The sequence below is a fragment of the Rattus rattus genome, chromosome 15 (genome assembly GCF_011064425.1).
Source record: "Rattus rattus isolate New Zealand chromosome 15, Rrattus_CSIRO_v1, whole genome shotgun sequence".
NCBI lineage: Eukaryota > Metazoa > Chordata > Mammalia > Rodentia > Muridae > Rattus > Rattus rattus.
The window spans coordinates 6,330,757-6,349,496 of record NC_046168.1 but is presented as its reverse complement, the minus strand read 5'-3'; the positions used below and the strand labels follow the sequence as shown (position 1 = coordinate 6,349,496).

Below are 18,740 nucleotides of genomic sequence, written 5' to 3'. Positions count from 1 at the left end.
GACATCCTGTCAGGTGGCAGTTGCCCACTTGAAGTCTCTTTACTTATCTGTGGTTGGAAAGAGGGACGGCTGCTTTTATTTTAAATAGCTTACTTTGCCTGGAAGGCTGAGGCAATGGGAATTTTTTTCACTATGAAGTGAGGAACTTGAGGCTTTCACTCATGCAGCCATCTTTACCCTGGCGGAAAGCTTTGAAGGGCAGATGGCAGAGGTGACAGAGAAGTTGGCATCTGCGGCAAGGCTGGCTTTAGGGGACTCCCCTCAGCTGCCACAGAGTGACAGACGTGAACGGAATACTCACCTGTCAGCTACCTAGCCTCTTACGCATGTGTGACGCTTTCTTTTTCTTCCCTGGTTTTTCCAGACAGGGTTTCTCTGTGTAGCCCTGGCTGTCCTGGAACTAGCTCTGAGGACCAGGCTGACCTCGAACTCAGAGATCTGCCTGCTTCTGCCTCTGGAATGCTGGGGCTAAAGGCATGAATCACACCCCTCTTCATTTCTTTTAATTTTTCTCTATTATGTATCTAGGTATATTGCCTGCATGTCTGTCTGGTAGCACATGCCTATCTAGTACCTGAGGAGGGCATTGGATTTCCCGGGACTGGAGTCATGATTGGTGGTAAGCTGCCCATCTACTGGAAACTGATCTTGAATTCTCTCAGGAGCAGCCTGTGCTCTTAACCACTGAAGATCTCCTCGGTTAAAAAAAATCTCAGGCATACCATTTCTCAGCGGTGGGCCCGGGGTCTGTAAGTAAATTCACCTGTCTGAATCTTGATTTTTCTGTCAAACGAGGCCAATTATAGCTTCATTTAGTTTCAAGATGGTAAACAGTAATGTCCCATCCGTGCTCCCAGGTGGTGCTCCCTGTATCCCATAAGGACGCTTGGCCTGTTACCTTGGTACTCGGTAGCAGTCTCCAGGCTTTCCCGATAGTCATCCCAGTCTGAACCTCTCTGGAACTCTTTGCTGTGTGGCTGCCTGGCTCTTCCATGCAGAGCCCTAAGTTAGCTCTTGAGAGTCTTCAGGTCCAGCAGAGAGGATGGGAAGAGCTGCGCCGGGAGGGGAGAGGAGCGCTGCTCCCAGCTCGCAGCAGTTACTGTTAGCACACGTGTGGGCATAGGAAGTAGAGCCCAGGGAGTTTTTCAGTCATCTCCTGCTTAATGCATCCAGATGCATCCATAATTAGCCCTTGCCTCTGGCCTCCGGGCCCAGGTGGGCTCCAGAAGGCCCGCGCTGCCGCCAGACGAGAGGCCTTAAAGAACACCGGGCAGACAATTGGAATGCCATTTATCCGTGCGAAACACAATAAAACCCTGAGCTCTCTTCCTGTCTCAGAGACCCATAAATTATGAAAATTATACCTGCCTCGGGCCATGGACATATTGTTTTATTAAAGTTCCGATGAATAAACTTCAGGTCTCTTAAAAATGTCCTCCCAGCTTTCATCTGGCAGCACCTCTAGTGTGGGGCAGGCTGCCTGGGTCTTTCTGGGGGTTCAAGCTTTGGAAAGCTGGATCCACTTCAAGCTATTAGTTACCTAGGCTGGGTAGAGCTGAGTGCACTGGGGGCTCTAGGGGGGGAAGGCTGCAGAGGTGCAGGGATAGCATTCTACTTATTCAGAGTTGCCCCAACCAAGCCAAGCCCTTTGAGGTGGGGAGCAATGCTAGAAACTGAACCCAGGCCCTTGCACTTGCCGTGTAAGTACTCAGCACTGAGCTACAGCCTGAGGCCCAGCCCATTCCTTCTTTGAAAAAGGGCGCTACTACGCAGTTGGTCATGGACAGGAAGGAAGAGGTTGATAGAGCTTCTCTTTGGCTTTTATGTTTGGTCCCTGGGAAACTTCAAGCTTCTCCATGCAGTACTTCCCCAAGTCCAGCTACTGAACCCTCAATTTACATTTTTACATTCTGGTTCTTTTTTTTTTCCCCCGGAGCTGGGGACCGAACCCAGGGCCTTGCGCTTGCTAGGCAAGCGCTCTACCACTGAGCTAAATCCCCAACCCCCATTTTTACATTCTGTATGTGCAGTAATAACCCCCCCAAACATCTCTAAAGCAAACAGGAAATGGTATCATTGAGCAGATACCGACCTCTGGGGTCACCCCAAAGCCATCAGTAACTGGGAACTACGGAGGTACAAGGCCATACAAGAAAGACCTGGGTGGCAGCTGCAGATCTCCCTTATGTTCTTGGCTTCCTCCTTTTCCCTAAGGTTGTTGGGTGAGTAGATAGATATTCACACATGCAACTCAAGAGGGGTTTTTAGTTATTAACCTCTAAAACCCCCAGAATCAAAATGTAAACCCAACCAACCAACCTGTGAGTGAACCAGATGAGTCAACGCGTGACAGACACTATTAGGGACCAAAGTGTCACTTCTGCAGGGCTGGTAAAAGTTACATGGCCAGAAAACAGCAGGGGCTCAAGGCTCTCCAAGTTCACTGTAGAATGGGACCAGGGGGTCATGTGGTGGTGGCACACGCTTTTAATCCTAGCACTCAGAAGCAGAGGCAGGCAGATTTCTGTGAGTTCAAGGCCAGCCTGGTTTAGTTTCAGGACAGGTGAAGCTACCAAGAGTGGAACCAGAGGTTCCAAAACCTCAAAGGGGAACAAGGATTGAATCCTAATGATGCCATCAGTGACCAAGAGAAGGAACAGAGCCAGGCATGGTAGTGCCTGCCTTTTACCCCAACACTTGCAACACAGGGGTGGGCAGATTCCGGAGTCTTAGAAGCCATTCAGTGGTCAGAGGCCTTAAGAGAGGTTAAGACCTTGGTTTGAGGTCTTGTTAGTCCAGTAAAAATCTGCTGGAGCTCTGCTAAAAACTCTACTGCTTAGCCTTTTGAAGCCTGTGGATCTCGCAGCATCAGGACAATTTGGCCCTTCCTTTCCCCAACATGTAGATTTTTTTTTTTACTTCAGAAACTTTTTTGCCCATCTGTATGACTAGAATGCCCATGGCCTGGCTTAGCAATACACTTTTTTTTTTTTTAAAGATTTATTTTATATATGTGAGTACACTGTAGCTGTCTTCAGACACACCAGAAGAGGGCATCAGATCTCATTACAGATGGTTGTGAGCCACCATGTGGTTGCTGGGGATTGAACTCAGGACCTCTGGAAGAACAGTCAGTGCTCTTACCACTGAGCCATCTCTCTAGCCCTGGCAACACACTTTTAATGCTATCCTGGGCTAGCAAAGACTAACAAAGGACAAGAAAACTTAAAAGCCCAGATACCCTGTGTGAGGGAACAAGGGACCCAGGATTTTGTGCCCTTGGCTTCACTCTGAAACAGAAAGTTCTTTAGTAGCATTCCCAATTAGGACAAGGGTCTGCCCAGTCTAGACGCCCAGCCTGTTTGTTGTATGCACACCCCCATGTGGCTTAGAGTGTGGAATTTCTGCTGGGTGAGGATGTCAGGCAAACGAACGCAAGCGACACAGATGAGGATGGCAGCCATGTATATATTTAACAATATATATTTATAGATATCTTCTAGATCAGTACATTCAGTTTTTAACTTGTTTTTTTCTTCACAAACAGAAGAACTCTTACAATAGTAGACTTTCTAAAATAAATACTATTAAAATAGAGCTTCAAAATAAATATTTTTTACAAAGGAAACCTTTCGTGGTAACTTTTGTGGTGGGGGTGAACAGGGGGGCTACAGTGACACAGGAATGTGGTGGAGTGGGTGCTGGGGCACAGCTCTAGTGCTGCTAACAGGAAATCAACCACAGGACACAAGAGAAAAGCAAGCTAAGAAAGAGCACAGCCACCCACAATCAAAATGGAAACACAGGACTGACATCCACCATTACAGATCAGGGAGGGCACGGAGCTACTCACCAATGCATAACTGGGAGGCCGGGGAAGCCCCGGATGTTCTAGTAAATTATACAGTGCAAATCTGTGCTGCCCACACACCTTAGCCATTTCTTGGAGCAGCACTGGAGACCATGCTGCTTCCGAGTGGTGGGTACCTTGGGTTCTGGCCCCGACCAACTTGGTGTATGTTGCCCCCTTGGGGCTGTGATCCAGCTGGGCCCCATCCATGTGGATGGCATTAGCTCAAAGGACCCATCACAATCACAAGGATGCCTCCCACCATGCCATCTGAGAAGGGCCCGAGAACAGAGTAAGGGCTGCTCTTTGCTCCCTTCCGTTTGGCTTAAGGAGCTTGGATTGTGCTTGGAAGGTGTGGCTAGCCTAGACTCAGACCCCACAGGAATACCAGCCTTTCCCTACAATGGGGGAAACCCAGGAGCCAAGGTACTTTAAGCAACATCCCGGATGCCGTCCTCGGCTCCAGGCACAACTGACACCCACCCCGGTCTAGAGCGAGGACCAGCTGGCGCGTCTTAAATGATGTAACTCAGCCAAGCAAGCTGCAAACGCTAGCAAACAAGTCAGAAACAGCTACGGAAATGTTCTGTTTGTGAGAACCTGTGCTCTCAATGCCTGTTGCCTGGCAAGGGGATTGGGGGGGCCCTATAAACAAACTACCCCATTTTTGTGTATTTGCATTCCCCATGTGGAGGTGTCTGTCAAGAAGCCAGAGAAAAACAGAGCAGAGGAAAAAGGATGCTTCCTTCATCCCATTCCCTTACCACTGAGTAAGTGGGTCCCAAGGTAAACTCCTGGGGGCAGGGGGAGTTCTGCAGACATCATTCCCAAACCAAAACAAGGGTGTGTGTTGGGGGGGGAAGCAAACCAAAACCCATAAAAATCCGTGTTTACAGCTATGTACACAACGTCAGGGTTTGGGAGGGGTTGCCAGGAAACAGAGTCTGTGTGGAAGAAGGTGTGTGTATGTAAATGTCATGTGTATGTGCGCATACACAGCCTATGTAACTCAACTATCCACAGAAGTGTGTAGACCAAGATCGCCAAAGTGCAGCTTGCCACTGGGTCAGCTGTCCTGTGGAGACAGATCGAGGGAGGGAGGGAGAGACCCCGGGCAAAGCTCCCAGGCTTCTTGGAAAGAGTGCACGTGTGCGCTATCATTTTGGGGGAGTTTCCCTGCACACACCTCATCCGAGGAAAACATCTCCAGCCCCTTCAGAAAGCTTCTATAATACATTCAATTAGTGTGAAGTGGTTTGCTGATCGTGGGGTTTGTCTTCTGTCTTTCCTTCCAATCTGTGCAAGAACACTGCAATTGTGGCAAGGGCGGGTGAGGTGTATGGATTAGCTGTAGACGATGAAGACGCAGGATTTTATACTCGCCTTTTACAAGCCAGTAAATGTTACATAAATAAAGCTGAGAACAAAACCCTCCCTCTTCCTCAGATCAATAAATACCTATGGTTACTATTAACTTATTCTAAATCATAAAGTACTACTACTACTACTACTACTACTACTACTACTACTACTACTACTACTACTACTACTACTAGCTTCCAAGGTGGGGGTGGGTGTGAATCCTTGAGAAAAGAGCAATAGGTTCACTCCACTCACAGCTACCTGCCGCCTTATTTCCTCCCTGGGGGCAGCTCATTCCAAGAACCAGAACTGTTCCACATGATTTTTGCCTAATGCTCTCCCAATTTTACCTGGGGTACCTCTTCTGACCCAGGTGCTATCTCTTGATTCAGAGGCAGGGATGGAGACAAAATACCACACAAAACAAAATAAACAAAAAAAACAAAAAACAAAAAACAAAAACAAAAACACCAAAGAAACAAAACAAAACCCCACGCAACGGCTGGGGGCAAGGACCAGAGACACTGTAGCCTTCTGCATGCAACAAGTACCTACCCACTGGACGTGCTGCGCGCTTTCTGAGTCCTTTAGCACCGTGTGAGAAAGAGTTGCTACGTCTTTGGGGGCTGTTGGGAGGGGTGTGTGTGTGCTGCACACAAAACAAGTGGGGCTCAAACCCAGCAGCCCCTGGAGAATCGATCCCCACCCCCTCTGGCATCTTCTGACTTCCCCACCGGGGCCTCCTAACACTAAAATAGACTCTGTCATCTCTCTATGTACATAAAGACAGACGCATCACTATACACAAAAAGCAAGCAGCAGAATCAGGAGAAAACCCAACCCCAGTTCGGCTCAACTGTCATTCTGCCAGTGGGAGGGACGGCCTCTTCTTTGCCATTCTTGATGTGCAGGGGGCGGGGGAAACACTCCTTGAGGTGGCTTGCCCCCAGATTTTGAAATCAGCCCTTCCTGGGGGTGGCCCAAAAGGAAGCAAGTTGTTGTATTATTACTGTTTCAACACCGATAGCATCTAGTTTAATTAAACATATAAAAACACCATGGCTGGATCCAGAGACCACAGCGTCAGACTCATTGGCAAAATGATATTTGGTCTTGCTTGTGTCATCCTGGCCTTCTTAACCCAGCAAGTTTCTACAAAGAATTTGAGTAGTAAGAGCTCAGGACACATAGCAGGCAGGCCAGTCTGTGACTCGGTTAAGAACCGGAGGATGGTGTGATGAGCGGACACCCCCGGGGAAGTGATGGAAGCGAGGAGGAACACACAGTCAGGCGGTTCCTCATCCATCCGGCGGCTCCAGGGTGGCAGCTTACCGGCCATTTTGTTCTCAGCCATCAAGTACATACAGCAGGAATTGCTACGGTGCACCCTCCCAAGAGGCCAAGGCCAACAGGCATGGACAGAGGTGGAAAAGATAGAAGTCAAGGCTCTGAGGGGCTTCCTCGAGGTATCTCACCTCCCGTTAGCTGTTCCTCCCAGGTAGGAGCCAGAGTGGGAAGGAGAAGAGGGGCTGGGAAGGCCATTGAGTGGCTGAACTTGCAGATTTTGTGTCCACATCTGTCTTCAGTCTTCTGAAATAGGAAAACTGCCCCCTTACACATCCCGACACTGTCACTGCTGTTTAACAAAGTTTCAAGACCATGAAAACCCCCAAAGTGTATCTTCATCCGTTTGGGGACTCGAGGCTAGGCAGTAGTGTTCTCTGCCGGTTTCTTCCCAATCTAGGATTTAGGAGAGGACAGATGAGCAAGGTCAGCCTCAGGAGGCTGGCAGGAGGGACTGCGTCTTCATCCAAAGTGTCAGAAAGGCTTGTCTGACCTGTTGGCCTTGGTGTCCCCACTGGCTGCCTTGCAGATGACGCTGTTCGTGTGCTTGCAGCGGCAACCGGGGCGTCTCAGGCGGTCATAGCCGTGCTGGGCCAGCTTGACGCAGCCTGTGGCTGGCAGGTAGCACAGCAGACAGGGCAGCACCAGAGAGAGGGCGCCCATGAAGGACCAGCGGGCGCAGCAGTTGGAGCCGGAGCAGGAGCAGGGATGGTCAGCGCAAGAGCCCTCATCATCCTCGTTAGTACAGTGGTAGAAGATACCTTGCACCAGGCACATGCACGTGCTGTAGTTGACCAGGGTCTGGGCGGAGCACAGGCACTCCTGGTTGCACACCCAGCAGGAGGGTAACGTCCGAGGGGACGCACACTCCTTGCACTTACACTTCCCACAGGCCTCGCACAGCAAGAAGTGCTTGTCTAGCTCTGGTGGAGCTGCTGGGCCCTTGAGGTCCAGTGGCTTACAGTGGACCACCTTGGGCTGGAGACGAACAGCCCTGGGGGAGGCCTGCTCAGTCACGGGTGGTGGAGCCATGTGGTCCAGGAGCCGCTGGTCAGAGGAAGTGCTGCTGCTGCTGCTTACAGAGCTGGGCCGACCGCTGAAGGAGATCCAGTGGTGAGTAACATCCTGGTCACAGCGGGCAGGTGTAGGAGCCAGCTCTGGGGCCCCAGCCCGGGGCCGCTTGGAACCCGTGGCAGGGGCCAGGCTAGGGTTGTCTATGTAGTCATTCTCCACGTGGCTGGTCTTCATCTGGTCAATGGGCAAGATGGTGAGTGGGTGTTGGAGCCGGCTGTGGGGCACTCTGCTGTCAAGGAGGGGCTGCACCATGACTGAGCTGGGATTCAAAGGGACGCCGCTCTGTGGAATCGGGGGCTCCATGAGGCTGGAGGTCCTGAACTGCACCAAGAGACAGGCTTCTAGGGGTCCTGGAGGAGAGGAAGGAAAAAGAGAAAATGGATTCTGAGCATCAATACATGGCCTGTTACTACACACTCCTCAATCTTAAAACGAGGCCTTGGGAGCCTAAATAAAATGGAAGCTAGATTCCTTCAGTGAACTTCCTAGAAATGCCCGAGGCTTAAATGATCAAAATTGACAACAATACTGGAAGAAATAACATCTCGTGGGCTGAAGTGCAGCTTGGTGGAAGAGGGCTTTCCTATCCTGCCTCACAGGTTCTGGCTCTGGTTATCGGCACCACAGGTGGAGGTAGGGGTGGGAGGTCCACACCCATAATCCCAGGACTTGGAAAGTGGAAGCAAGGGGGAATAGCCTGAGCTACAGACTAGGAGCCTGTCTCAAAAACAGCTTTAATCCTAAAAGCATTGCTGTGAACAAGTTACAACTTCCTTAAATTGTTTTTTTTTTTTGGGGGGGGGGTGTCTCTGTGTAGCTCTGGCTAACCTGAACTCACTCTGTAGACCAGACTGACCTCAAACTCAAGAGATCCATATGCTCCCCAGGGCTGGGATTAATGGCATATGCCATCACTGCCTGGCTTACATTATTTTTAATGGGTGTGTGGATGTGGCGGGGGCGGGGGGACGACAACAGACGGACAGACAAAACTCCTCTTAGGGGACAGTGTCTTCTGTCTCCTCCCACCTTTATGTATGATGACAAAGCTTGAGCTCTGGTCCTCAGGCTTGTGAACAAGCACCTATAGCAAAGGAGCCATCTTGCCCCTCCTTTGGGGGACAGAGAATAGCAGGGAGGTCTCACTGTGCAGTCCTGGGCTGGCCCCTGGAACTCAATGTTTTGACAGGTTGGCCTTGAGTTCACAGGGGTCCACCTGCCCCTGTAGTGTTAAGTGCTGGGACCTTGAATTGTCTGTCTTTAACGGGGTTCTTTCGAGGATTAAATGAGAAAATGTACACCTGCTACCTAGCACACAGCTAGGTACATAGAAAGCACTAAACAATTCATCACCGCCTCAAAATAAAACCATTTTGACTTCCTAAACAAGCACTTCCAAGCCCTGCAGGGACTGTGCTGGGCACTGAGGGCCATGTATGTGGTTGATACAACAGCTCCTGTGTGCTCCCTGGAGCTCATGGGCTGGATAAACAAAAGCCTTCATTTTGGATACTGAGAAGGAAGGGATGCATCTGATGCCTGCTCATCCAGGACATTAACCTATTACTCCCACTTCCAAGAGCAGCAGCGGCCAGCAGCCAATAACCCCCGGGTAGGTGAGCTCCCAGCAACTTGCATGGGAAATCCTCTCAAGGGGTACTCACACCACCCATTTTCAAGTGCTGAGCTGAACATTCAGACTAAATGCTACTTACTAGAATAGCTAAGCCAGCCCTAGATCAGTTTCTAATTTCACTGAGAGAGTGCAATTTTAAGTTGGCATTGGGCCAGAGATTCAACTGCAGTGCCTGACACGGAACCCCAGGAAGTCACTTAAATCAAAGAGCGGAAACGGCTTGGTTCAAATTTAGAAAGTGCACATTGTTTTCTATTAGAAGTGCCATTTCCTTGCCTGCTGACCTTTACATTTGGAATTCGGATGGAGATCAATTTAAAGAAATAGCAGCAGAAGGCCGGGACCTCGGCTCAAAGGAGACACAATTTGGAATCCAAAGGAAAGATTACACTGTGGGAAGATTTCACAAAGAACTTCAAGGGACTGGGGGGAGGGAAGGATGAGAAGAGGAAGAAGGGTCTTCAGAAAGACAACACACAATGGGCTGGTAAGGTGTGTCAAGGATGGTGTTTCTGTAAGGGCCTCTTCAAGATGCTAATGACAGTTCCTGTCTCTCACTGGTTCATAAGGCATCAAAGGTGTTGCCAAGGGGATATGAGGTAGGTTTCTAGTTCTGTTTTTTTTTTTCCCCCTACTTGCTGGGACCATCTTGGTATCACAAGACAGTGACACCTGGATCCCTGGGACTCAAACTATGATAAAAAGTCTTTGTGGTGATGGAGGGAGAAGGCTGAGGGAACTCACTACTAACTATGCTTGCCCCAGCTCTGAGATGAGGTGCTTTTATGGATGCTTCTAGTCTGCATGAAATGTGTCACACAGCATTGGTCTAGCATCACCTATGCCACTAAACACGAAGACTCCAGTCTTCTCTACCTGGTTCAGCGCTCGTCACCAGACAGTTCCCAGTCACACAGGGCACTGACTACTGGCTCTGAAGGTCTTTCTTCATACACTATACCCCTGTCTGTCTTGGATGAAGTCTACCAAGTGCAGGGCCCCCAAAGTTCTCTTCAGTGAAATCAGAACTCTTTTTTAACTGTCGGTTTATTGAGACAAGGTCTCACGTTACATGCTAGGTAGGCCTGAAACTTACGATACTATGTAATAGCCCAGGCTGGTCTTGAACTCATAGGTGGTGTGTTCTCTTTCCTCAGCCTCCCAACCGCCATGATTACAGGTGTGAGCCACCGTGCACAGCACAGAGCATCACCTTTGAGTCAGTTTGCCTCAACCACCTGGCAGGCCTGTCACTGAAGAACATTCTTTTGTCAAGGCAGCTTCAGTGAACTGTTGTGGTCAAGGTGGGGAAGAAGCATCCATCCACAGAGGGCATCTCTAAGGAATGCTACCTTTCAGATAGTACACTTGTTCTAAGGAGATTCCCAAGGCCTTACCTCTAGAAAATGACCAGCTAGTTAGAAGCCCCAGGTTCTAGTCCCAGGGTCTTTGGTTAAAGGGGGTGGGGGATGTACCTTGTACATAATATAAAGCACCATAGGTAAGACTCTCAGGTCTCAGCCAAGTAGAGTTTCAGCCAGAACCTTCCTCCTCGGACAAGGACAAGGACAAGAAGAGCCTCTGATTACAGAAAGCCCAGGTTGGGAACACCTGCTAACAAAATGCCTGTGGAAGCTTCAAGTGGCTCCATATTGGCCCTTGTAGCTAGGGTTTTTATCTCAGGACCGAGCACAGAGCTAATCACGCAATAGGGAGGAAGAAATGATGCCCTTAAGCCATGGAGTCAGACTGATTTCCCAAGCAGGTCACCAAAACAGCTGCACTTCTTGCAGAAGCAAACGCACAGGCAACTCTGAAGGATGCTTAACAACACATCCTGGAATCAGTGATGGACACCGAAGCCAGGAAGTCAGTTTGCGGCAGCCACTGGAGGCAGTGAGGATAGTGCTATCTACAGGCTCCCACCATGCTCCAGGGGCAGCTGTTAACATCTGGGCTGACAGTCTAGGCCAGCCTTGAGAAGGGTGTGGGATCTCGGCCCCCAGTGACTCAGCCCTCTCAGGACACGCAGCATCTGACATTTGGTTCGAGAAGGCATCTCCCTGTGATAACCCTCAGCCCTCCCAGCCAGCCTCTCAGCAAACCCTGATGGGGTGAGACACAGCTCACACTTGCTTAGGCCTGCCCCAGCCAGCCTCTCAGAGCCTCTGCTGAATTGATGTGGCTGATTGAGAAAGACAAACAACTTCCTAAACTGCAGGTCTGACAACCGCTCGCTCGGCACAACCTACTCCCCGCCTGGCAAAATACCCCAGGTCTGAGTTCTATTCCCAAGCTCAGTCTCCACCCTGGGACACTTCCACCCCTCAGTTTGCCGTGCATCCTTGCAGGCGTTAAGTGCACCTCCACGGGCACCTCTGCTTCTCCTCCAAGGAAGAGAATTATATAACATAAACGGGAGGGGAGGCTTTGCCTCGGTAAGTTGTTGGGAAGAGCTAGATGGTCAATTTGAAGATTCTGGATGGAAATGATGCCAATCCCGCACTTAGCCAAGGAGGTGCCTCACGGCTCTATGATTAGCATGAGAAGGAACTTTCTGTCACCTCACCTCAACCAAATAAGATTGATAATAATGGCTAATAATTGCTAATTATTAGAAGGGGCTAATATGGAACACTTCCTGGTGCCAGGCTTTCTGCTGGACCTGGTCGTGTATTCTCTCATTTACTCTTCTCTGTTTTTTAGCAGATTGCGCCCATTCTGACGTTAGAAATGAGAGCACAGGGCTAGGAAGAAGGCTGGTCAGCAGAGTGCTTGCTGTGCAAGCGGCGGACCTAAGTTCTGGTCCCTAAAGCACAGTTTTGTCAGATCTGCAATCCTAGTGTAGTGAAGACCACAAGCCCCATAGTTCCCTGACACCACTAGATTATCACCAAGTTCAGTGGAGAGACATCATACCTATCTCTGATGACAAGGCAGAGGGACCTGAGGAATGCAGGTAGCAAATTAAGGGCACTTGCTGTTCTTGGAGAGGACCTGGGTTTAGTCGCTAGCACCCTCATGGTGGCTCTCAATTGTGTATATCTCTAGTTCTAGGGAAATCTGACACCCTCTTCTGGCCTCCAAGAACATCAGGTATGCGTGTGGTATACAAACATGCATACTAACAGTCATGTAAGCTAGCCATTGGGGAAGACAACACTTCTGTGCACAAGCACGACGGAGAAGGTACTTTAAAGTACAAAGGGTCACAGGGTGGAGCAAGTGACCAAGATGGAAGCTGTTCCTATACAGTCACGTGACCCTGTGGCTGAGGTCTGGGAGCCCTAGCTGACAATGACTGGTGCGTTTTCCTTACTGCAGGTGATCCAAGGAAAAGTGTATAAGCACCAATCATTTTCCTAGCCATGGGTCCTTCAGTTAACGCCAGCCCTAGGGTGTGAGTGTAGGTGGAGAGAGAGGTTCAGTAACCTAGTCAGCAGATCAATGACTCCAGATAGGGCGTTTGTCCCTGATGGCTAGCTAAAAATTTCAATCCAGTTTTTTTTTTTGGCTACTTTTTCTGTCCCCTTACGTTGTGAAGTCTTTATGCAGATGACCTCACAGGGTTTCACTGTAAAAATAGCCCTTAAAGGATGCAGAACTACTGGGGTGAGAGGGGATTCCCTCCCTCCTCATCAACCAAGCTATGCTTTGGTGGGGGGGCGCTCCTTAGGCATCTCTGATGACCGAGTTTCCAGTACAGGTGTGTGTGTGTGTGGGGGGGAGAGCCACTGAAGGAAACTAGAAGAGGCCAGGGCTGATGAATCAGCAAGCTCCCCACCCCCACCCTTTCCCACCACAGTCCCTTGATGGTCTGGCGGTTCCGAGCTTGACCATCACTGCCAGTGGTACCTGGGGGAGGGAACTGGCCGCTGGCTACAAGAATCAAGAGGCATGCCAACTCTTCTCCAAGCCGGTCATCCTACCCTAAGAAGGGGGGCTGGGAAATACTGGGGAAACCTGCCCGTTGCACATTAAAACCTACACGTCAGCTAATGACAAACTGGCCAGAAGCTCTGAATGAACGCACAGTTTCTCTGCTGCCCATTCAGTCTTATCGGGTTCCTCCACAAGAGGGTTGTTTAACCCTTTAAAACAATTCAAAATAAAGGTCATGGCTGCGGGAGCCCACCCACCCCTCTGGAACACCAATGCCTGGTCCTTTGTGACCCTGTCCCAGTTTAGTTAATTAAGCTACAACCAGATAATGACTTACTGCTTTTAGAAAGACCCTTAAGAGAGGGGGTAGGGGAAGCCAGGGACTTCCCTCCCTGTGTCTTATGGGGAAGCCAATTTGTGAAGCAAGGCAGCTGAATTTGTCTGAGGACACACCCTCACTCGCTCCCTACTTTACTAGCACTAAGGAACTCACAGCTGGCCATGTTAGGGATCACAAAAGAGAACAGTGGTCCTCCACCCTTCTTCCCATCACCAGTTTCCAGCCCTTTCCCCTTCCCCCTTGTTGTACTTTGAGCAATTTTAACCCGTTTCAAGTTTCTGCTTCGCTGTATGCATACTCCCGTACTTGTCTGCCCAGTACCCCACGTAGAGGGATCAGAAGCCACGCCACAAAGGGGAATAAATGGAGTCTGCTAACCAGTAGTACCAATCGTGAACTACTCGTTCAAGCCAAAGTGCAGCATACGGCCCGGAGTCTGCAGAGCCCTGTCCTGTACCTTGGAAGGCTTCTTTTTAGAAGTCATCAAGATGGTCTTATTGTCTCCCTAAGCTCCACCAAGAAACAGAACTGACAATAGATTTTTAGCTCACTCTTGGGATTGAACAGGAAATGACTTCCCCCTTTCCCAGCCAGAAACAGACTGACAAGGGAAACAGTTCTGCAAGTGGCCACCTGCCCTGGGGCCCCTTCCCCTCCTCCACTAGACCTAGAACATCTGTGCTCTCCCTACAACGCCTTGTTTCCTCCCTTCCTTCACAGACTGGAGGCCCTTCCTTGGTAAGAACCACCTTATCACAGCTGAACAGCAGGGCCCCTTAAGCCTGACCACATGTCGTGGATACATTCTCCAACCTAGTCAGCTGTTCCGGATATGCAGGGGAGCCCTAGCTCCCTTAGAGCCAACAATACCCCACCTTTTGCATCAGAGGTACTTCCTGTGCCTTTTATTCAAAATGTCTTTAAAACTAGACCCTCCTCCTAGGAGTACAGGATTAACAGGGAACCCAGTCCTAGCCACTCTTAGCAGCCCTACTGGCTGCTTCTGGTCCCTCAGGCTCTTGGGGAGTTTGTTCTGCATTAAGTTCTATGCTTACCAGCCCCTAGCCTGGTCTGAAAGAACCAATAATATACAAATTTCCCTGTGTTAGTCATTGTCCCTTTGCAAAAACCTAATCACTGTATTCCTCTTCCCTACCATCCTTATTAACAAACAAACAAACAAACAAACAAACAAAACCTGTTGTAAAATGGGAACCGTGGAGCCTGCTTATAATACCAACACACTCAGGAGGTAGACCGAGGCAGGAGGATTGCTCTAAGTTGGAGGTCAGCATGTCTACATGCGAAGTTCCAGGTCAGCCAAGATCTTGTTTCAAAAAAAAAAAAATAAACCAAGACAAAACAACTCCTAACTCCTTGTGATAGCACATCTGTAAAACCAGCACCCAGGATTAAAGGAGGCTGGAGAGTTACCTTGGTGGTCAGGAGCACATACTGGTCTTCAGGAGGACCTGAGTTTGGTTTCCAGCACCAACATCATACAGTTTACAACTGCCAGGAACTCCAGTTCCAGGGCATCCAACACCTTAGACTTCAGTGAGCAACTGCATTCACATGAAGTACCCACAGATGCAATTAAGAACAAGAAAACCTTTTCTTAAACAACAACAACAACAACAAAAAAGGTCAGGATTAGCCTGTCCCTACAGGACAAGACCCTGTTTCAAATGAGCAAGCCAGCTGGCAGACAAGAAACCCTGTTCAGTCTGCTCCCCAAGCTCCAAACATTCTAGTAGACTAAGTCAAATGGTAGGAATTCTCCCTCAGCTAGGCACACGGAACTCCCTGGGCTCCACCAGAGGACAGGCACCCTTAGATTCAGAACCAAAAGAGGGCTCTTTCTCCTTAGGCCATCTTGAACACCTAGGCCATATCTAACAGGCATGATTTCACGGAAAATGTTAGCTGGCTACAGCTACACAAGTCTTTAATCTCAGCACTTGGGAGGCAAAGGTAGGAGGAACTCTTGAGTTTGAAGTCAAGCAGGACTAGATAATGAGTGCGTGACTCAAAAAATAATTTAAAAATGTTATACAAATCCACAAACAGGGCAGAAAGATACCATGTTAAGCGACACTTGACAGCAGAAAGTGAGTTTAAAGCCCTTATATATGATCCAAAAATGTTAAAACCCCAGAGTAACACATTTCAAAAGACACTTAAGAACATGTTGATGGGTTTTGCGTCTCCCTTAATTTTGGATCACTGAATTTGCCTTCATTTGTTTTCTGTTGTTTTAGAAAGTCAGCCAAACCCCTGGGCACATATAGTGCTACGTTTGCAAGATAGTGAAAAAGAAGTATGAACTGGGCAAAGGGTGATTTCCAAATTGCCAATTCAGGAAGGAGATACAGGCAACAAGGACCACGGCTGCCCAGCCCCCCACCTTCCCTGAATGGATCCAATCTCTGTGCTGTGTCTCCTCCCACCCGACTGAACCAAAGCTGTGGTTGAGGTTACGGTTTTCTGAGGGAAAGGTCGTGGGACCCAAGGAGAGAGGGCTGGGACATCCCAGAAGGAAAGTGACTCTTGAACTTAGGTCTAAAAATTTCAGATGGAACATAACCAAGGGACGTCGTTCAAGGGCCTTCAACCTAGCTGTCCATCTAGAGTTCAGCCATCTACACCCCACCAACACAGTTCAATTGCTCTAGCCTGGTGAGAATTTTTCTGGAACCAAGGGACCCTCTTTCTCAAAGAAGTAGTAGCAATCGAGAAATTAAAACTCAGGCGTGTCAACACTACAACTTCTTTCTTTCAGAGAAAGAGCCTGAGCAACCGTAGTCCTTTCCTTCCAGACCCATTCACATCCGCATGCGGTAGAGCCGGGTTAGAAGCAGAAAATTTCAGATGTTTATGCTCCATTTGTGTGAAGATCCGGAGAACTCTAAACATTGTGAAATCCAGCAGTGCAATATTGGGTAGGGCCTTAGGCCAGACGGAACTTATTAAGAGATTGATAAACCCCTATTTCCCAACCGCTCTAGGTCTCACCTTCCAGCTCTGTGCTGCGTAGAGGCCTGTCAGGAAGGTTGCAGCACTGGTCAGCTACAGAGGAGATGTGCAGGACTCCTGCCTTCCCCCAGGTTCCCTTGCCTCTCCTGAAAATGGGGGAATCACGCCACTGGTTTGGAGACATTGATGAGGAGACTGCCACTGAGTTTGAGGACCCCAAGGAATCGATCTTTTCCTCGCAGCATCACAGTGTCTGAGAAGCCTCCTTGCGCAGTGGGAGGCCTTCTGCCCTGAGCCAGGCCTGACAATATGGATGCCCAGCCAACAGCTTTCCCTTTTACTCAGCCAGCATGCAATCCCCTCCAGCCCATGTCGCCAAGAACTCCATCCCTCAGCCCTTCAAGTCATGCAACCATCTTTCTGCCTCTCGCCTCCTTTGCTCACAACCCCCAGCTCCCAATCAAAAGAATTGAGAAACCGTCTTCTTGCCCAAGAGCAGCTACTGTAAATGCTTTTTGATCGTCTGCTTGGAGAGAGAGTTGGGCACAGCCGTGGCCCCAGTGATGAAGCCAAGCTCCAGCTGCCCGGGTTGGCCAAGCCCGTCCTCCCCCTTACCCTCCTCAATGCCCCCGTGGCCCTGGCGACTCCGAATTTTTCAGAACATACCGTCTTTATCCTCTATTCTCGGTGTTGTCAAGTCTGGTACCAACAAGGAGGGAAAGTGGGCACCTTATCTCTCCTACGCACGCAACCTCTTCCTCCAGCTCCCACACGCCCGGCGTTATGTAAACGCACCTTCAGCCCCCACCACAGCCTTAGCGAGAGGCCCAGGGGCCCTGGGGCTTGGCAAAGATCGATGTCTGAGGATAGGGGGGCACCGGGTGGCTAAAGAGCCTCAGGCCCAGAAGGAGCGAAACAAGGCAGTTGTACAGCATAAAATGAGGCAGCCGAGCAAAGGTCAGACGGCCTGGAACCTCCTCGCCAAGGAGAGGGAGCAGAAAACCTCAGTCCTTGGCCGGCCCCACGCTGACCATCCAGTAGGAAAGCATAAGGATAGGAAACCTTGTCCGCCACGGCTCGGAACCAAGAAAGAAAAAGCTACGTCGAGCATAGGCCGCTGAGGCGGGCTGGGAAGACCCACGACAGAGCTGGCACCGTGGGCACGAAGCCCGGGGGTGGGCGAGCCGCCCAAACCTAGGGCGCCCCCCAGTCCCAAGCGGTTGCTCCAGAGCGAGCCCGGGGCTGCGGGTTCCAGCGCTCAAGGAGAGTGGTGGTAGAAGAGGCCAGGCCAGAGGCAAACTCCCCTGACATGCACAGGGCTTCCAGAGTCGCACAGGGCGCGGAAGCCGGGCTTGGCAATGCCCGGGGTCGAAAACGGCAGTGCCAGGCTGTGAACACCCCCAGCTCCGTGCGGGCCGGGCGCGCCTGGTAGCTGCGGTGTACCGCAAGGGACCCGAGGAGGCGCACGCCGAGGGAAGGGACACCAAAGGGGATAGAAATAGTGCACCATTGGCTCCAGCCCGAGGGGAGCCGCGTCACGGCATCGAGGGGTTACTTTTGGTTCCCCAAACCGGCTGTGGACTTACTTTGAGGAGCTGCAGAGTCACAAGCATCGCTCCACGTCTGTGTAAATCCCCGAACCAGAGTGGGTCAGTCGCCGTTGTACTCACAGACGCCAAGTCAGAGGAGCCGGTAAGGCTCTCTGAGTCCTGCAGCGCCAGCTCCGCGCTGTCAGCTCAGCTCGCTGCCTCGGCGGCGATGTTGCAACCCTTGCCTGGGAAAATGGCTTTTTTATGAATGGGAGGGCAGCGAGCTCCAGTGCGCACGCGCGCCGCTCGCGATTCTATGAATGGGTGGGCACAAGCGACCCCGTACGCGCATGCGCTAGGCTCCTTTTTTTATGAATGGGGGGCCGGAAAAGAGCTTAACCCGTGATTGCTGGGGCCGGCTGTTGCTCCTCCTGGGGCCGACGTTCTTTTACAAAGAGGGGTGGAGGTTGTTGTTCCTTTTTTTTTTTCCTTTGTAATGAATGGAGGGCGGCGGCGACTGCAGCAGCTGGCTTAGCTGCGTGGGTTGTACCCTCCTCCCAGCCTGCGAGAGGAGGTAAAGGCCACCTTCACGCCACTGCGGGCTTGGGCAGGAACCGTCAGTGTGACTAGAGGGTGGGGGGCGCTGCGGCCTCCAGATCACGGCTCAGCGCAGGGTGGGGGAGGACACACCTCGATTTGCGTATCTCTTGTCACCTCAGGCGATGGGGAGGGGGAGCGAGAGGACCC

General features: G+C 50.5%; 1 protein-coding gene across 1 annotated transcript; it reads right to left on the bottom strand.

Annotated features, from left to right (window-relative positions):
* Positions 1–3,448: 3,448 nt before the first annotated feature.
* Spry4 (sprouty RTK signaling antagonist 4) lies at positions 3,449–18,296 on the bottom strand. The gene is made up of 2 exons (XM_032885721.1): positions 18,051–18,296; positions 3,449–7,980 (listed from the first exon to the last, which is right to left on the bottom strand). The coding sequence occupies exon 2, from the start codon at positions 7,931–7,933 to the stop codon at positions 7,031–7,033; it is 903 nt and encodes a 300-aa protein (XP_032741612.1). The 5' UTR covers positions 7,934–7,980; positions 18,051–18,296; the 3' UTR covers positions 3,449–7,030.
* Between the last annotated feature and the right edge of the window lie 444 nt (positions 18,297–18,740).

Bases quoted from the DNA above. Each gene is read 5' to 3' on its own strand.
- Spry4 (XM_032885721.1), bottom strand. From the start codon at position 7,933: ATGGAGCCCCCGATTCCACAGAGCGGCGTCCCTTTGAATCCCAGCTCA.